Source organism: Lissotriton helveticus, chromosome 3_1 (assembly GCF_964261635.1).
Source record: "Lissotriton helveticus chromosome 3_1, aLisHel1.1, whole genome shotgun sequence".
NCBI lineage: Eukaryota > Metazoa > Chordata > Amphibia > Caudata > Salamandridae > Lissotriton > Lissotriton helveticus.
The window spans coordinates 1,076,194,966-1,076,213,537 of record NC_136061.1 but is presented as its reverse complement, the minus strand read 5'-3'; the positions used below and the strand labels follow the sequence as shown (position 1 = coordinate 1,076,213,537).

Here is an 18,572-nt window from a genome sequence, read left to right as displayed (position 1 = left end):
AAGCCAAAATCGGCTCGCAAAGGGCCAGATTCTGAGAATCTGGCCCTTTGCGAGCGCTACTTTTGCATTTGGGATTCATCATCCCAAACGCAAAAATCGCAATTCTAGAAATCGCTAAATTGCGAATAATTGCATTTAAGGAATCTCAATTTGAGATTCCTTAAATGCAATTCATGAACCATTTTAAAATTGCGAATTCGCAATCTGGGGCCGCTATTTACCGCGAAGTCTAACTACGTGGTAAATATCAAAAACTTAGAAAAATGCACTTTAGTGCATTTTTCTAAGGTGTATGTTACACACACACATGTCCTTTGGACATGTGTGTGCACAACACCAGTGTACATTGCTATTTCAGGGGTGCTACAGGGTGTCCTTTGGACACCCTGGCACTCTTGAAATCGCTTCCTTATTTGCGATTCGCTAATTGCTAATCGCAAATAAGGAATGACTCCCCATTCATTCCTATGGGCCTTTAGGCCCATAGGAATGAATGGGAAAGCCATTCCTTATTTGCGATTAGCAATTAGCGAATCGCAAATAAGGAAGCAGTAGAAATCGCAAAAAATATTGCGATTTCTACATGCATCCCGTTTTGAGAGTCTGTAATAGCGATTCCTTAAAAATCGCTATTAAGGACTCGCAAAACCGGACTTTGATGAATCTGGGGGATAGTGACTTCAGCCTTGACGACAAGGCCATGATCATGGAGAAAGATAGGTCTGCCTCTAACAACAGTGGCATCTTGACCATATTACATCAAGTTCAAGTTCGGGCATTTGTATAGCACACTACTCACCCAGAGGGTCTCAAGGCGCTAGGGGAGGGGAGATTATTTGTCGAATAGCCAGGTTTTGAGCTCTTTTCTGAAGGAGATGTGATTCTGAGTGAGGCGGAGGTGGGTGGGGAGTGAGTTCCAGGTCTTGGCAGCCAGGAAGGAGAAGGATCTGCCACCCATGGTGGATTTCCGGAGGCGAGGGCTTGATTGGACGATCTTAGTTGACGGGTGGGTTTGTAGAAGGACAGTCGAGTGTTGAGGCATTCGGGTCCTAGATTGTAGAGGGCCTTGTGTGCGTGGGTAGGAAGGCAGAAAGTAATTCTTTTGCTGACGGGAAGCCAGTGGAGGTCTTTTAGATGTCCGGTGATGTGATCTTGGCGCGGGATGTCTAGTATGAGTCTAGCTGATGCGTTTTGGATGAGTTGGAGTTTTTTCTGTAATTTTGTTGTGATTCCGGCGTAAAAAGTGTTACCATAATCCAGTCGACTCGTGACCAAAGCGTGGGTGACAGTCTTTCTTGTTTCGAGGGGGATCCAGCGGAAGATCTTTTTGAGGATGCGAAGTACGTTGAAGCAGGAGGATGAGACAGCGTTGACTTGTCTGGACATCGAGAGAGAGGAGTCTAGGATGAAGCCAAGGTTACGTGCATGGTCTGTGGGTGTGGGTGCTGTGCCCAGAGCGGAAGGCCACCAAGAGTCGTCCCAAGTTGAGGGGGAGGATCCTTGGATGAGCACCTCCGTTTTGTCTGAGTTGAGTTTTAGGCGGCTCTGTTTCATCCATTCGGCTACTTCTTTCATGCCTTCGTAAAGATTGGTTTTGGTGGTGTTGGGATCTTTGGTGAGGGAAAGGATTAGCTGGGTGTCATCGGCGTAGGAGATTATGTTAAGGTTGTGATGACGCGCGATGGAGGCGAGAGGACTCATGTAGACGTTGAAGAGGGTGGGGCTGAGTGAGGATCCTTGAGGTACGCCACAGATGACTTCAGTGGCCTCTGAGTTGAATGAGGGAAGTCGGACTCTTTGGGTTCTCCCAGCGAGGAATGAGATGATCCAGTCCAAGGCTTTTCCTTGTATGCCGATGTTGCTGAGGCGTTGTATAAGGATACTGTGACAGACTGTGTCGAAAGCGGCGGAAAGATCGAGTAGGATGAGGGCCACTGTTTCTCCGTTGTCCAGGAGTGATCGGATGTCGTCGGTCGCTGCAATGAGGGCGGTTTCGGTGCTGTGTTTGGCTCGAAACCCGAATTGAGATGGATCAAGGGAGTTGTTGTATTCAAGGAAGGCGGCGAGCTGGCTGTTGACGGCTTTCTCTATGACTTTGGCCGGGAATGGGAGGAGGGATATGGGGCGGTAGTTTTTAAGTTCAGTAGGGTCAGCTGTGGGTTTCTTCAGAAGGGCGCTGAGTTCGGCGTGTTTCCAGCTTTCTGGGAAGGTGGCGGAGTTGAAAGAGCAGTTGATGACATCGCGGAGGTGGGGGTGCAATGATGGAGTCAGCTTTGTTGAAGATGTGGTGTGGGCAGGGGTCAGAAGGCGAGCCAGAGTGGATAGAGTTCATGAGGCGAATGGTGTTTTCAGTGGTGATTGGGTTCCAGGCGTTGAGGTTGTTAGTTGGTGGAGTGGGATCTAAAGGTGGAGGAGAGGGTTGATCGCTGGGAGAATTCTCGAAGCTGTTGTGGATGTCTGCGATCTTGTTGTAGAAAAAGGAGGATAATGCGTCGCAGAGGTCTTGGGAGGGGGTGATGTCGTTGGATGCTGCGGAGGGGTTGGTGAATTCTTTGACGATGTTGAAGAGTTCCTTGCTGTTATGAGTGTTGTTGTCGAGACGATCCTTGAATGCTGATTTCTTGGCTGATCGGATCAGTTGGTGGTGTTTGCGGGTGGCTGTCTTGAGGGAGGTCATGTTGTCTGAAGTTGGTTTTTTTCTCCATATCTTCTCCAGGTTGCGGCATAGTTTCTTGGATTTTTTAAGTTCATCATTGAACCAGGGGGCCTTTTTGCTGTCTGATTTCATTTGGTGCATTTTCAGGGGTGCTAATTCGTCAGCACTGTGGGTAATCCATTGCTTGAGGTCGGTGGCCGCTTGGTCTGGGTCCATTGAGATGGTGGGAGGGTTTTGGTTGAGTGAAGTGAGGAGTTGGTCGGTGGTGATTTTGTTCCAGTTTCTTCGAGGGATGGGTTGTGGACGGTTGTGGGTCAGGGAGCTTTTGTAGCTAAAGTGAACACAGTTGTGGTCCGACCAGTGGAGGGCTGTGGTGTGATCGAAGGAGATGTGTTCACTGGAGGTGAAGATCGGGTCGAGCGTATGTCCGGCTATATGGGTGGGAGTGTCAACAAGTTGTTTCAGTCCGAGATTGGCCAGGTTGTCCAGAAGGGTGGTGGTGTTGCAGTCGTGTTTGTTTTCAAGGTGGTAATTGAGGTCTCCTAGAAGAATATAGTTTTTGGAGGCGAGGGCGTGTGGGCTGATGAAGTCCGTGATGACATCGCTGAATAGAGTGCGGGTGCCTGGAGGTCTGTAGATGAGGGTGCCTCTAAGTGTGGTCCTGGGGTCGGTGTGGATCTGAAAGTGGAGATGTTCGGCGGTTGCAAGGTTGTCGTCGGAGCTGGTTGTGATTTTGATGTTGTTTCTGTGGATGATGGCGATGCCTCCTCCAGTTTGATTAATGCGGTCTTTTCGGATAATCTTGTAGGCGTCCGGTATGGCTATGGTGATGTCGGGTGCTGATGATGTGTTCATCCATGTTTCTGTGAGGAAGGCGATGTCAGGTGACGTTGTGTCGATTAGGTCCCAGAGTTCTGTTGCGTGTCTGTGGACCGAGCGGGTGTTGAGCAAGATGCAACATCGAACACCACGGATCACTCAATGACGCCGCAACCATCACCTCAAATGAATCCATAATCCTCTTTCCAAAACTGCATGGTTTCACTGCACCACCATTAAAGACAACATCACAGAATTAATACATTTTAAAATATTGTGAAATAACACTACTAACCATAATATACATATAGCACTAGTGCAATGGTATGTGTGCATCCAAGTTTGATTGAGCAACAATCTAAATAATGACCCATCGCTAGAACATTGTGACTTGTTGATTTGTCAGAGTACAATGCTGTGCTTTGAGCTCCAGTCAACTATATTAAAGGACGGTATCTGTGAGCTCAAAGGAGGCTTGCAATAGCTAACATATGACGAGATCCCATGTTGACCTTCATATTCCAGCTCATTGAAGTTGTTCATTCCTTGACTGTGTGCTTTGCAGGTTAACCCGTTAATTCTGGACATGCTCTACTATATTATGGACCACTGCCTTGCTTAGCATTGTAGACGTTATATGTGATGATATCTGTGGGTATTCTTTCTTTGATGGAGGCCTCAAAGCAAATTGAAGATCTTAAACTGAATAGTCTGAGGGTCTGGTCTGCTCGCTCAAAATATCCTTTGACCTACTTCTTTTTCAGCCTTGCTTGAAGACTGAAGAGTCTATTTCCAAAATAACTTTGTTCGATTGACTTCTTTTATGTCTATAGCTGCACAAAACATTAACCCAGAGTAATTACTCTGGGACATGAGATGGACATCTCCATCATGGATGGAGATGTCTTGTTTGATGTAGTAAAGTGTATTATCTCGCAGTATACTTAGCTGGATCATTTCAGTTTTGTCAAAAGACAGAGACACATTTTGATTCTTTTTGTGCTTTTCTTTTGTTGCCTTCTGTGCTGCAATGGTGTTGCCTTTCGTGGGATATCACAAAGTATGGACCATACTCACTAATCCTAAGTGGATACAGCATGGCCTCATTTACAGTAAAATTATGGTTTTATGAATTTGGAGAGATTCTAACACGGCTGTTTTACTGTGCAGTGGTTTTATGTATTCATGCAAATAAAGATGTACTTACTTACTAACTACTAGTATCTCAAAGGCAATTAAAAGCAGTATCGATGTCCAAATTCCAGAGAGGGCATCCTTGTACCCCACAGCGTACATAAAGGCAGCATTTAACTTTACAGTGTGCAAAACTATCAAATGTGTTGACATGCACAAATTTGAAGGAAGACAATTTGTATCAAAAAGTTTCAATCAACAATTTTTCTAGATCTATATATGTTATGTCAGTATACAACGCCTCCCATATGTAATCTGTACTTGAACATTTATCAGGCACACACTTGGTGTGTCCATCTTCATGGCATAAAAATATAAAGAATCGCGGTAGAAATCTTTGTTTGAAATAACATATAGCTAGATGAAATTATTCTCTACACTTTGTTATAGCTGCACCATAATATACAAACATCTACTTCAAATAAAAGTTGGACGCAGAATTTTCATTTGGCTTCCAGTGGCTTCTTCAGTTTCATCGACTATATTGGCATTATAAAAAAAAGCCAATCCAACTTTTCCGTGGCATTTATAAGAAAAATTAAAAACGGTGTCAGTTCGAAATTAGATCGACATACATCAAGCATACCCCTTTTTAAAGAAAAAAACGGTCGTCTACAGTACACGATAAAATGTGAAGACATGACAACTTTATTTTGTGTTGAAATTACCCGGAACTCTTAAAAAAGAAACACATTTTCGAGGTAATAAAATTAATTCTTTTACGTACCGCAACTGTGATGTTTCAACAGATTTAGCTTTAATTGATGAATAAACTGGAAACAATATTTGCATGTTCTCTCCCGCGTTGAAGCTGCAAAATTACTAAGTTATTTTTGTTTTACTGATGCAAAGGGCACGGCTTTCCATGCTCTGCTGTGGTATCACCCTTATTATTCATACGGTAAGATACCGAGGCACATGCAACAACAGAAGGACCTTGAAATTCCTGAAGTGGATAATGCAGGTTAAGCCAAAAAGTTTTATTTTCTTGTGTTAAACGACATTGGAATGGACAGAATTCTGAAATTCCTTCTTACCACTTTTAAATGACTGCATTCAACTTTGCAATCTGCTTCTGTGAAATGAACGCACTTTGAACACTGTGCCGTGCTCTAACGTCCCACCAATAGTACAAACTGATGCACACATAGCAACACAAACAGTGACAATAATAATAAAATAAAAAAAGCCCTACCCTTTTTTGCAGAACTAGCGGAGTTATCGCGGGCAAAGTTACTCTTCGTGCATACCAGCTCATGTCTGCTCTTCAGAGATTCAAAACCAGCCGCCTGGCCAGGTCATTCGGGATTTGAAACTAGCCGCTGGCAGTCCGTATCCCTTCGCTTCTTGGACCGCAGCACGTCATCCCTTGCAAAGGAAGAACACGGAATGCAAAAAATGCCGCCCTGTTTATCCGAATCCAAGCCTTACATAAAGCCAATTACGGATGACTGTGGGATAGGCCAACCTCGAAGCCAATGGCAGGCCTTTGTCCTTGGAAACACATTCTGTTACTTGTGTTTATGATATTTGAAGAACCAGATTAACAGCCATTTTAATCACATCTTTGCTGTTCAAAGGCCAGTAATTCTGAGCCTGCCTTGTCAGCTTGGAACACATTCTTTCCTGAAGCAGACGTGAAGTGTGCTTGCTACATAACATTGATTTTCATACTCAGGCAGTCTAATCAATTCCTGAATGCAATAAACGGGTGTGCGGATCGTCACAGAAAAATTGTTCGTTCAAACAGTTCCTTTTTTGCACCGAATTTCCTGCACATTACTTAAATTACTGCCTTTTTATTTAGGGTAACCTTGGTACAGCAAACATCACAACTTATAAATGTTCAGTTCACTGCAAAACAGCATTAGCGCTGTAGCTCTACCTCATTTTTCAGAACTCCCTGCAAGAAATATAAATTGATTTAGCAAATCTCTCACAAGCACATATCCTTGAAATGTTCAAAGTTAACTTGGCAAGCACTGTGAGACTGAGTGCCAAACGTACTTTATCAGGCTCCTTTTAATAGGTTTTTTTCCAGCAATACTGTAATTGGAAAATGAAGACAAGTCCCAATCAGCAGAGGACAGCGAAAACGTACACTGAAATATTTAAGTCATTCTGAATCCTTTATTTCTGTCTGTCCATTGATCCTTTTGTCCGTCGGCTTGCCTACTCGCCTGCCTGCCTGCCTGCCTGTCTGTCTGTCTGTCTGTGTGGCGGGTCGCCCTTCTGGATACATCTTGACTGCTTACATCTGCCAATGTGTGGACTAGCATGCAACACACACCATCATTTTAGTAAGAGGCCCAGAAGAGGACAAAAAATCAGGGTATAGAGTAGATTTCTGTGCGTAACCTAGCATTACTTTGCAAACTTTGGTGTACATTTAAAAACAAAAAATTATAGAAATCCTTCCGCATTAATACGTCCTGAGCATAAGTGGTTTCGTTTTTAAAATGTGCAAGTGCTTAATCAGTACAGGATTCTGGCTTAGCAACACCATTTTACTCAGCTGGCCCACAAACAGGCAAGCAGAAGTTGATGATGAAAGCAGTGTCTGCATATTCAGTGGTCTACTTCACATGAGGTGAAGTAGGAGTGATTCGTAGGATAGGATGCTTATTTGAAAATAATTGCACATTTGCATACCCATTCTACATTTCTCGAATGAGTAAGATTGCACTTTTACAGTCTAATGTATTTATTTCAAATAAAGTTGCTATTGAATTGAGTAAGATCTCTGTTCCTGTTATAAATGGGGATCTCTAGTTGGCAGTGGCTTGCACCCTGTCCAAGTAGGGACCCTTCCTTCTAGTCAGGGTAAGGGAGTTACACACCCAAGATAACCTCTGCTCATCCCCTTGGTAGATTGGCACAAGCAGTCAGGCCAATCTCAGAGGGAATGTGTAAAGCACTTGGACATAAACACACAGTAACACAATGAAAATACTACAAATGGACACCACACCAGTTTAGAAAAATAAGCAATCTTTAATCACCTAACTCAAACTATCACTTTTAAAAGTTTAAGCAATTCTGTCAATAGAACTCTATGGATGATTTGAATTTAGCTCAAAGTTCCTTTGATGCATCAAAAATCCAAGACGGAAAACAGACGCAAAGGAGGAAAGCAGAAAACACAGCGATGCGTTGGTTCTTGGGTCCCAGGGAAATGAATGTGTCACTTCTGCTGCATGCAGGACAAGTGTTACATTTGATTTCTCACTGCGAAGAGAAGCAATGCATCAATGTTTAGAGGTGACTCCTTTCAGGGGGCGATGCTTTGGAAACTTTTGTGCACAGGTGCGATGCATAAGAAAATCCAGGCGCTGCAGGTTGATGCGGTGGCGAAACAAGTGCTGCATCGATTTCCCCTCCCACAGACAGGTGATGTGTAGATTCTATCAGCTGCACAACAGGGCCTGCATCAAAGTCGGAGTGGGTGTCTCGGACATCAGCGATTCAGTGCTCTGGATTCGGGATGCAGTTGGTTCTTCAGGCCGCGAAAAGGCGCTGCATCAATTTTTCAGCCGCACCGCGGCAATGCATTTGTTTTTCAACCGCACGACAAGCTTGCACAGGAAAAACAGTGCTGGAAGAACAATGCATGGATTTTCAAGTCTTGAAGCAGCAGAACCACCTCCAAGGCCCCAGAACTGGAATTGGCACCACTTGGCAGGTCAGAACACCCAGCAGAGGAGTTCAGAGATGCTGCAGGTGAAGTCTTTGATGGCCCTAAAACTTCCAACAGCAGGCAAGCACACATAAGCCCTTGGAGAACCTTGAAAAAGCAGGATACAAGAAAGCAGTCTTGTTCTTTTAGTCCTCACAGACAGAAGCAGCAACTGCAGGCTAACCCAGCAAAGCAACACACAGCAAACTCACAGTACTCCTCCTGACAGCTCTTCAGCTCTTCTTCTTGGCAGAGTCCTCAGTCCAGAAGTGTTCTAAAAATGTTGGGTATAGGTCCAATACTTATACCCCTTTTGCCCTTTGAAGTAGGGGTTCTTCAAAGGAAAGTCTTTGATGCCCACAAGATCCTGCCTTGCCCTGCCTTAGCTTCAGATACCCTACAGGGAGAGGAGAAAGCATTATGAGAGGCATACACACCCTTATTCGGGTGTTAGTGTTAACTCCTCCCACCACTGTAGCTAAGGAAACCCCATCAGTCTGGTCATGGGCCATCATGACATGCAGCGCACACCGCAGCTCCCTTTGTGTGGTTGTCAGTCTAAACCAGAGGTTGATTCCACAGGCAAGCAGAGGCACAGGAAGGTAAAGCAAGAAAATGCCCACTTTCTAAAAGTGGTATTTTCAAACACATAATTTAAAAACTACCTTCGCTAAAGAATGTATTTTTAAATTCTGAGCTCAGGGAGCCCAAACTTCAAATCTCTAGCTCTTCCCTATTGAAAGTTACACTTGTGAGTTGTCACCTGGCAACTCCAATAATAAGCTCTGGGAAAGATATTCCTTGGCATAGTGAAAAATGAAATTGCAGTGTTTCACTATCAGGCATGGAAAACACACCAATACATGTATTGGTGTGTTTTCCATGCCTTGCAATGCACCCTCGCCATGTGTCTACCTTAAGGGTGCCTTACATGTAGAAAAAGAGCAGGTTTGGACCTGCCAAGTGAGTGCTCTTGCCAGGACGACATGCAGTTTAAAACTGCAATCACAGACACTGCAATGGCAGGTGTGGGACCTGTTTGCAGGGCTACTCATGAGCAGTTGATTTATAGGCCCTGGGCACACACAGTGCAATGCTCTAGGGACTTGACGGTTAATTAAATATGTCAATCATGGATAACCAAACATAATCACACATTTACACAGGAGCACTTGTACTTTATCACTGATCAGCAGTGATAAAGTACCCAGAGTACACAAACCAGCAACAAGTAAGTCCAGCAGACAGTCAGAACACGGAAAAAGCTTCCCTTTCAATTGCGCTCCAAGCTCTGATCCCGGGGAATACAGGTAGGTCTAGGCCCTCTTAGTTTAACTGTGCTAGACCTGTCCCCACACAATGCTGTGCAGCATCTGTCTGCACAATGATTTTTTGGGAGAAATAGGGTGCCTTGAGCAAGGTCTCCATGCACATGGTTGCCTTCGGGGCATCAAACAAGGTCTGACAAGCCTCAGTCCGGATCACTGTCCTGAGCTGCTTCGTGGAAGTCAGCTCAGTCAAATGGTGCAATGCCCCTTGAAAAATCTCCTGTCGTATCCAGTGGGACTTAAAAAAGATCTCCCCTCTGTCTGAGTCCAAGCCAGGATGGTGCCAATCTTGTGTCGTAGGGGGACCACCTGGCTGCTTCCTACCTCGTGCCCCAAGTACACCACAGATCCCTACCCTATGTGGCGCTTAAGGGCCTTGATAGTGAGGCCTGCATTCTGCTGGGCCTTAAACACTTCCCAGAGGTGATGCAAGCGATCCTCCTAACTGAAGCTGAACACTGCACTGTCATCCAGTTAGGCGGTGCCGAAATCCTCTAGCCTAGCCAAGTCCTGGTTGACCAGCCGCTGAAAGGTGGCAGAGGCGTTCTTCAACCCGAAGGGCCTGACATGGAACTGGAAGTGCCCCTCCGGCATTGAGAACGCCGACCTCTCTTTGGCCCCATTACTCTTACTGAGGAACTTGACGGTTCCCAGACGATCTATGAGCTCATCAGCTCTGGGGATCTGGTGCGCATCAGCCTTAGTGACGGTGTTGAGCCCACGGTAGTCCATACAGAACCGTAGCTCAGGGTACAGAGAACTGTGGGACCAAGACCACTGGGCTCGCCCAAGGACTATTGGAGGACACTATCACCCCTAACCCTAGCATCTTGGAAACCTCTTCCTTGATGCTGGCTTTGACCTTGTCAGTCAACCTGTAAATGTTTTGTCTCCCTGGATGTCAAACTCTCTATGCAGTGGTGGATGGCCACAGACAACCTTGGCAAGGGAATAGTGATGCATCCAGACCCTCTATTATTTGTGACAACAGATGCGAGTGCTGTGGGCTGATGTATATCATTGGGGACTCTCTCAGCCCAAGTAAAATGGTCTGGGAGCAAAGATCAGAAGTCATCAAATTGTAAAGAATTGATGACAGTTCTCTGTGCTCTTTTCATTTCAGTCATTACCTGTTCCACCAGCATGAGTTGATAATGTTGGACAACACAGTGATGTTAGCATTTTTCAATGACTAGGGGAGTACCCATCGCAAATCATTGAACAAGTTGGCCTGTAGTCTGGGTGGTGGGCAGACACTCAGTTTCTTTTGTTGGCAGCTGTTAACATCAAATGTCTGGACAATGTAGTGGCAGACACTTTAAGTCAGAGGTTTCCCTCTTCCCAAGATCTACAGTAGACAAAGTCCATCTTAAGGGACATTTGCAAGAGGTGTGGCCTCCCCTTTCTAGGTCTGTTTGCCTCTAGGCTTAGTGTGCTTCTACTGAGGTTTTGCTCCAGGTTCTCAGAGGATGATCCTTGGGGTGGGGATGTGCTGACCTTGAAACGGGCCTGGAAGCTTCTTTTTGCCTTCCCTCCAATTCCTGTGACCCATTGACTCTTGTGCAGGATTCAACAGGTGAAGGCCCAAGTAATTGTGGTGGTTCCCTACTGGCCCAGACGCAGTTGTTTCCCGTTCCTGAGACGCATGGCACGGGGCTTTCCGTGGTTCTTTCCTCTCTCTCCTGCTCCCCTGACATCTTCCACGCAGCTTCAGCTTCATCGACTTTCCCTCTCGGTTTGGAGACTGAAAGGACGAGGTTGGAGGAACAAGGTCTATGTCCTCATATTATTGATGTGGTTCAGAAATATAGAAGATCTTCTAATCTCCCTTCCTATTCTAAACACTGAAAGGTCTTTGATTCCTGGTGTTCTACTCATGGTGTTTCTTCAGTGGAAATATTCTGTCACTTCTATTCTTCAGTTTCTCTTCGATGGGTTTCATAAATATCTTTCTCTTTGGACTGTGAAGTCGAAATGGTATGTAATTCAGGAATTCCATGTGAAACATGATTTGATCACTGGTGCAGTGCCATTTGTTTCTTGGTTATTCAAGAGCGTTGCTATCTCATGTCCTTTGGTGAAGTCTACAGTTCAGTCTTGGGACCTTCCTTTGGTTTTGAAGGCTTTACAGAACCCGCCCTTTCGAACCTTTGAATATGGTATATCTTAAGTATCTTTAATATAAGGTCTTATTCTTGGTGGCTGTCACTTCTGCCCGTCGGTTAGGGGGAATGTCAGCTTTGCTCTGTCATCCTCCTTTTCTTTCTTTTCTGGATGATGCTATGGGTCTGATTCCTCCTTCCTTCCAAAATTCCATGCCTCTCAAGATCTATTTATCCCTGCTTTCTTTCCCAACCCTTCTTCTGCAAAGGAATGTAGGTGGCACTTGTTGGATGTTAAAGATGGTTTCTTGATTTACCTTGACGTATTCAATGATCACGGGAAACCTAATTCTCTGTTCATCAATTTTGGCATCGCACAGAAGGGGAAGAAGGTGTCAAAGATCACGTTGAGTCATTGGATCAAAGAGACTATTTCCTTGGCGTATACTGGCTCTAATCTCCCAAAACATTTGGACCTGCAGGTCTATTCCACAACAACTGTAGCTGCGTCTTGGGCTGAACTTCAAGATGTCTCTTTGGGGGTGATTTGTAGGGCTGGGACTTGGGCTTCAGAGCATGCTTTTGGGAAGCATTACAGGTTGAATAAGCTTTTACATAGACACCAGAATTTTGGCTCTGGTATTTTGCAATTCAGTGTTACCTTGATAGTTTGATTGTGTATAGCTGACTGTTAGTGTTCTGGGGACTCTTGCCATCAAAATTACTTGGTGTTGCAGTATGTCTGGATCTCCTGGTGCTGTTTGTCAAAAGGCCTTTTCAATGCTTTGTCATACCTCATGGTTAAGGACTGAGTCCAGGACGAGGGATGTAGAGGTAGTGCATGGATTACTTACCAGTAATCTTCATTAATCTTAGTCCTACTCATTTTCGAACCAGTCATTTGTTTGTGATAGTGGCCTTCTGTTCTGAGGCTTGATATTACAGGAGGTACTGGGGGAGGGCTATGCTCTTGTAGCCCCAGTGGAGGGTGTGTGGCTTAATAGCATTTCCTGTCCTGGGATTGGGTAACTAACCTCCTGGTGAAAAACAGGGTCGAGGATGAGTAGGCCTAAGCCATGAAGATTACAGGTAAGTAATTGGGGCATTTCTATTCTTGTGCTGTTATACGGTTCCCACTAGAATAGGTAGGAATGGGTATTAGGACAACAGGACATCAGAGTGCAGGCACTGAGTCCACACACACCATAAAATATTGTTGGCCCATCTCCTAGCTAGTTCACAGTGCCATACTCAAACCGCTAACCTTCATGGGGTGGCAGTTGATTTTGGCAACCTCAAACATGACACTCTCATACCTAAGGAAATAGTTGAAACATATCTTACCCCTTTTTTTGTTTACTCATGCATGCCCTTGGTGAACATAAGAAACATACAAAGGAAGTTTTCAATACATTCATTGAAACAATCGTAATCTTGCATAGAAAGAGTGAGCTGCAATTATTAGACAGATAAAACAAAGCAATGTAACCAGCATTTGGAACACATGGTGAAAAGAATATGCAGTCCAATCAAGGCAGTCTGATATATATATATAAATATATATCTCCAAAGCTTCAAAACACCAGCCGGTTGCACTCGTGGGCGGGTGCACGCCAAACGGGGGTGTGCCCGTTACACAATGTCAATTACACACATCCAAGGATCGTACATCCAAAAAGGAAAGCAGCACTCGCAGGAGGTAGTTCCAAAACCAATTTATTCGTGGCGGAACTGAACAGCAACGACGCGTTTCGCCGTAGGGCTTTGCGTCGTTGCTGTTCAGTTCCGCCACGAATAAATTGGTTTTGGAACTACCTCCTGCGAGTGCTGCTTTCCTTTTTGGATGTACGATCCTTGGATGTGTGTAATTGACATATAAATATATATATATATATATATATATATATATATATATATTCGCCGAAAAAACATAGGTTTTAGGCACGTTATAGTTAGGAATTAGCATTTAAAAAACCTTGCAAATTCACTGAAAAAACCATAGGTTTCAGCCATGTTATAGTTAGGAATAAGCATTTAAAAGACCTTAGAAATTCACTGAAAAAACCACAGGTTTCACACATGTTATAGTTAGCTGGACATTTCACTCATACAAAACCATTGAAATTCCCCCGTTATAGTTAGTTCAGCTAACTATAACTTGCGCGCCCGCAATCCACTGCTGATGACGTCACATATTACATCACTCATGACATGGTCAGTGACCTTACTCGTGACATCACTGATGACATCTCAAATGACATCACTAACTATAACGGGGGAATTTCAATGGTTTGGAAGTTTTTTCCTTTCTTGATGGAGATAAAAAAGTGAATGCGGCGAAGGTGACATGCAAGGTGTATTCGGCAGTGCTGTACAGAGGCAATCCAAATAAGCACTACTGTTTTGGGATTGCCAGCATGGATAAGCATGTTAAAACTCAACGTCCCCGCTACTATGCTTGTGCTGGATGCAACAGACTTCGGGATGAGACTCCACCAGCTGTACCCAGCACATCTGCAGAAGCATCAAGTCCTCATTCAGACATCCATCCAGATTTTGGAGATTCGATTATTTTGTGCAAACTTTGCAAAGAGACTCTTTGCTATGGAGAACAATCCATAGACTTAATTTGCAGGTGCAAACAAGAGCACCGTTGCTCCCACTCTTACTTTTTTGTTCCAGACTGTTTTGTTTCTGCAGTTCCCTTTTTTTCCTCTTAAAATAAAACAACAAAAAACAATTGTTTAAAAAAGCCCCCAAAAATACAAAACAACAATAAACACACAAAAAGTTATTTTTAGAACTAATTTCACTGGTCAAAAAAGAGCTATATTAGTATGATAGTGTGTGCAAGTTTTTTGATAAATGAATGCGTGGTGCATAATTGAATGAAAGAATACATTCGTAGTGTATGGTGAATGAATAAGTGTAAAACTAAAAGGAGGTGCTATAGCATAACTCTAAAAGGTGTGCACTTGCAGTGTACTGTAGTACTTCCGAAGCACAGGAATGTAACATATGTACATAAATATGTCTATGCTTCCCTCTGCACTGCTGCTGAAATTGCCTGGGTGAATTTATAAGTGTTTGTGTTTTGGAGTAGTGAATGGATTAGTACATGGTGCTAAATGGATTACTAGAAGAGTGCAAAGGGAGTGACAGTGTGTAGGTGGATAGAAGACTGCATGCATAGTACATAGTGGTTTGAAGCAGGCCATGTCCTAAGGCCTACCTCGCTGCATGAGTACTGGCTACTCACTGAATGATTAGAGTACTGTAAGGAGAGTGTGTGAGGGAATCTATGAGTGCTTGAGTTTTAGCACAGTGAATAGATTAGTACATACTGCTGAATGGGTCACTACAAGAGAGTAAGGGCAGTGACAGAGTGTTTGCTGGAAGTAAAAAGATACAGACTAGGGAATTAAAGGTGTGAAAGAAAAGTGGGCTGGTAGATAGAAGACTACATGCATAGTGCATAGGGGTTTGAAGCAGTCCATGTCCCAAGGCCTACTTCGCTGCATGAGTACTTGAGTACTGACTGAATGATTACAGTTCTGCAAAAAGAGTGCCTGACTGAATTTATAAATGCTTGAGTTTTAGCACAGGGAATGGATTAGTACATACTGATGAATGGGTCACTACAACTGTGCAACAACAGTGACAGAGTGCTTGGTGAAAGTATAAGGATACAGACTGGGGAATTGAAGGTGTGAAAGACAAGTGTGCAGGTGAATAGAAGACTGTATGCATAGTGCATAGGGGTTTGAAGCAGTCCATGTCCTAAGGCCTACTTCGCTGCATGAGTACTGGCTACTGACTGAATGAATAGAATACTGTAAAGAGAGTGTCTGAGTGAATCTATAAGTGCTTGAGTTTTAGCACAGTGAATGGATTAGTACATACTGCTGAATGGGTGACTACAATAGTGCAAGGGCAATGACAGAGTGTTTCGTGGAAGTGTAAGGATACAGACTGGGAAATTGAAGGTGTGAAACACAAGTGTGTAGGTGGTTGCAGAACTGCATACATACTGGATAGGCATTTGAAGCAGTGCTTGTACTAAAGCCTAGCTCACTGTTCTACCTTGCTACACCAACTTCAAAATGGTGCAGCATTCACACACATCTTCAGATTTATTATTTCTGATGTATCCTTTTGTATAAGTGTTATGTGCAAACACACACAGCAACACATATAGAACGCCCCTTCAATGCATAGTGGTGTGTATGATTATCTATTTACATGGAGAAGAAAACGTATACAGAGTATCTTTTCCTGTCATTGCAAATATAAAACACAATCTTGTGCCATAACTGTGTTACCAAAAGTGATATATTGTTGCCACAGGATGATTTTAAATTGAGATTTAAATTAAAAGTAATTAATTAATTAAAATTTAAAGTCTAATGATCTTAAGCTACATGTTAATTCCACATAAAAAAGATGCACAGCATCTCTTTATATAGTCGAGAATTTATTATTATTAAAGAGTGAAATTATTCTCCAGACACCTCATATTTTAGCACAGCTTCTAAAAGGAGTTCATCTGGTACTTCTTCCAGATCATACTGCTGGTTTGCCATTTCAGCGTTTATAGCTTCCAGTAAATCTACGTCATCTAGTGCTTCAAAAAAATCAGCATCATTGATTTCATTTTCAAATTCACAGGTGACATCTGCCGTACTGATGTCTTCTGAATCAGTCTAGCTGCCTGGTATAGATTGATTTTGTAGTTCAATTAAACTGTTGATCATGTTCAATGTCTCTTCTGTAATATTCCCTCTTTTTCCATAGCAAATCTGTTATGTTCTAGGTCCTAGCACAAAAACATAAACACATCACTTTAACAGTTTTCTTAGTACATAATACAAAAGTAGGCTTATCAACTATTTTGGCCCAAAAAAAGATATTATGTAAATACAGTTGTCTAATAACATTCCAACAGTAGAGTTTTATTAGTTCATAAGGTTATTTAAATGCAGCAGAACCCCTCCTATTCAGAGAGCAGAGGCCACAACAGGGGAAACTTTTGGAAGCAGCATTTATTCACTTGGAATGGCGAATGCATTTCGGCTGCTCATACAGCCTTCCTCAGCGCCCAAGTGTCAGGAGGTTCTATGCAAGTTGTTGGTAAGTCCTGCCTCCTTTTTGTTAGTCCAAGGTCCGCTCCGCCCCTCGAGTGTCCGCCCACCTGATGCTGGTCGCGATGTCCTTGTGAACTGCATTACCCAGAATCCATCCTCATGTTACCAGGTGGGTGATACGGGGGGTGTTGGCAATGAAATCTTGTGATTGCGCGGAGGTGCAAGGTCTAAATACGTGCACATTAGAACCAATGTCCTGCTTGTGAATTTGAAATGCGCCTCCTCCGGTCCCCTTCGACCACCTCAGCCCCAAAGTCCGGACATGTTGTAGCGGGGATAGCTTGCCAGTGCACGCCGTCCTGGGTGAGGTTTAACTGCCTCAGCGCCGCTGACCTCTTTCCGTGCTTCAAGGCGGACTTGGAAATCCCATTACCATGGAAAAAGAAGAAAGGCACAGCCGTGTCAGTTTTTCTCCAAGTCCTTTTGCGAGGTGGGGGACCTCTGTAAAGCGTCTCTGACCGACGCTCAATTGTATGCAGCAGAACCCCTCCTATTCAGAGAGCAGAGGCCACAACAGGGGAAACTTTTGGAAGCAGCATTTATTCACTTGGAATGGCGAATGCATTTCGGCTGCTCATACAGCCTTCCTCAGCGCCCAAGTGTCAGGAGGTTCTATGCAAGTTGTTGGTAAGTCCTGCCTCCTTTTTGTTAGTCCAAGGTCCGCTCCGCCCCTCGAGTGTCCGCCCACCTGATGCTGGTCGCGATGTCCTTGTGAACTGCATTACCCAGAATCCATCCTCATGTTACCAGGTGGGTGATACGGGGGGTGTTGGCAATGAAATCTTGTGATTGCGCGGAGGTGCAAGGTCTAAATACGTGCACATTAGAACCAATGTCCTGCTTGTGAATTTGAAATGCGCCTCCTCCGGTCCTCTTCGACCACCTCAGCCCCAAAGTCCGGACATGTTGCGGGGATAGCTTGCCAGTGCACGCCGTCCTGGGTGAGGTTTAACTGCCTCAGCGCCGCTGACCTCTTTCCGTGCTTCAAGGCGGACTTGGAAATCCCATTACCATGGAAAAAGAAGAAAGGCACAGCCGTGTCAGTTTTTCTCCAAGTCCTTTTGCGAGGTGGGGGCCTCTGTAAAGCGTCTCTGACCGACGCTCAGTTGTATGCGGAAGAACCCCTCCTATTCAGAGAGCAGAGGCCACAACAGGGGAAACTTTTGGAAGCAGCATTTATTCACTTGGAATGGCGAATGCATTTCGGCTGCTCATACAGCCTTCCTCAGCGCCCAAGTGTCAGGCGGTTCTATGCAAGTTGTTGGTAAGTCCTGCCCCCTTTTTGTTAGTCTATGGTCCGCTCCGCCCCTCGAGTGTCCGCCCACCTGATGCTGGTCGCGATGTCCTTGTGAACTGCATTACCCAGAATCCATCCTCATGTTACCAGGTGGGTGATACGGGGGGTGTTGGCAATGAAATCTTGTGATTGCGCGGAGGTGCAAGGTCTAAATACGTGCACATTAGAACCAATGTCCTGCTTGTGAATTTGAAATGCGCCTCCTCCGGTCCCCTTCGACCACCTCAGCCCCAAAGTCCGGACATGTTGTAGCGGGGATAGCTTGACAGTGCACGCCGTCCTGGGTGAGGTTTAACTGCCTCAGCGCCGCTGACCTCTTTCCGTGCTTCAAGGCGGACTTGGAAATCCCATTACCA

At 44.4% G+C, this 18,572-nt stretch overlaps 1 protein-coding gene across 3 annotated transcripts in view; it reads right to left on the bottom strand.

Annotated features, from left to right (window-relative positions):
• The window catches only part of GRB14 (growth factor receptor bound protein 14), a 709,931-nt gene extending 703,668 nt beyond the window's left edge, over nucleotides 1-6,263 (bottom strand). The window contains exon 1 of one of the 3 annotated variants that reach the window (XM_078681642.1): nucleotides 5,865-6,263. In XM_078681642.1, the coding sequence (XP_078537768.1) occupies nucleotides 5,865-5,927 (63 nt within the window). In that variant the 5' untranslated portion in view covers nucleotides 5,928-6,263. The remainder of the gene's footprint in view (nucleotides 1-5,864) is intronic. The other 2 variants (XM_078681641.1, XM_078681644.1) reach the window with 2 other exon arrangements.
• Nucleotides 6,264-18,572: the final 12,309 nt, after the last annotated feature.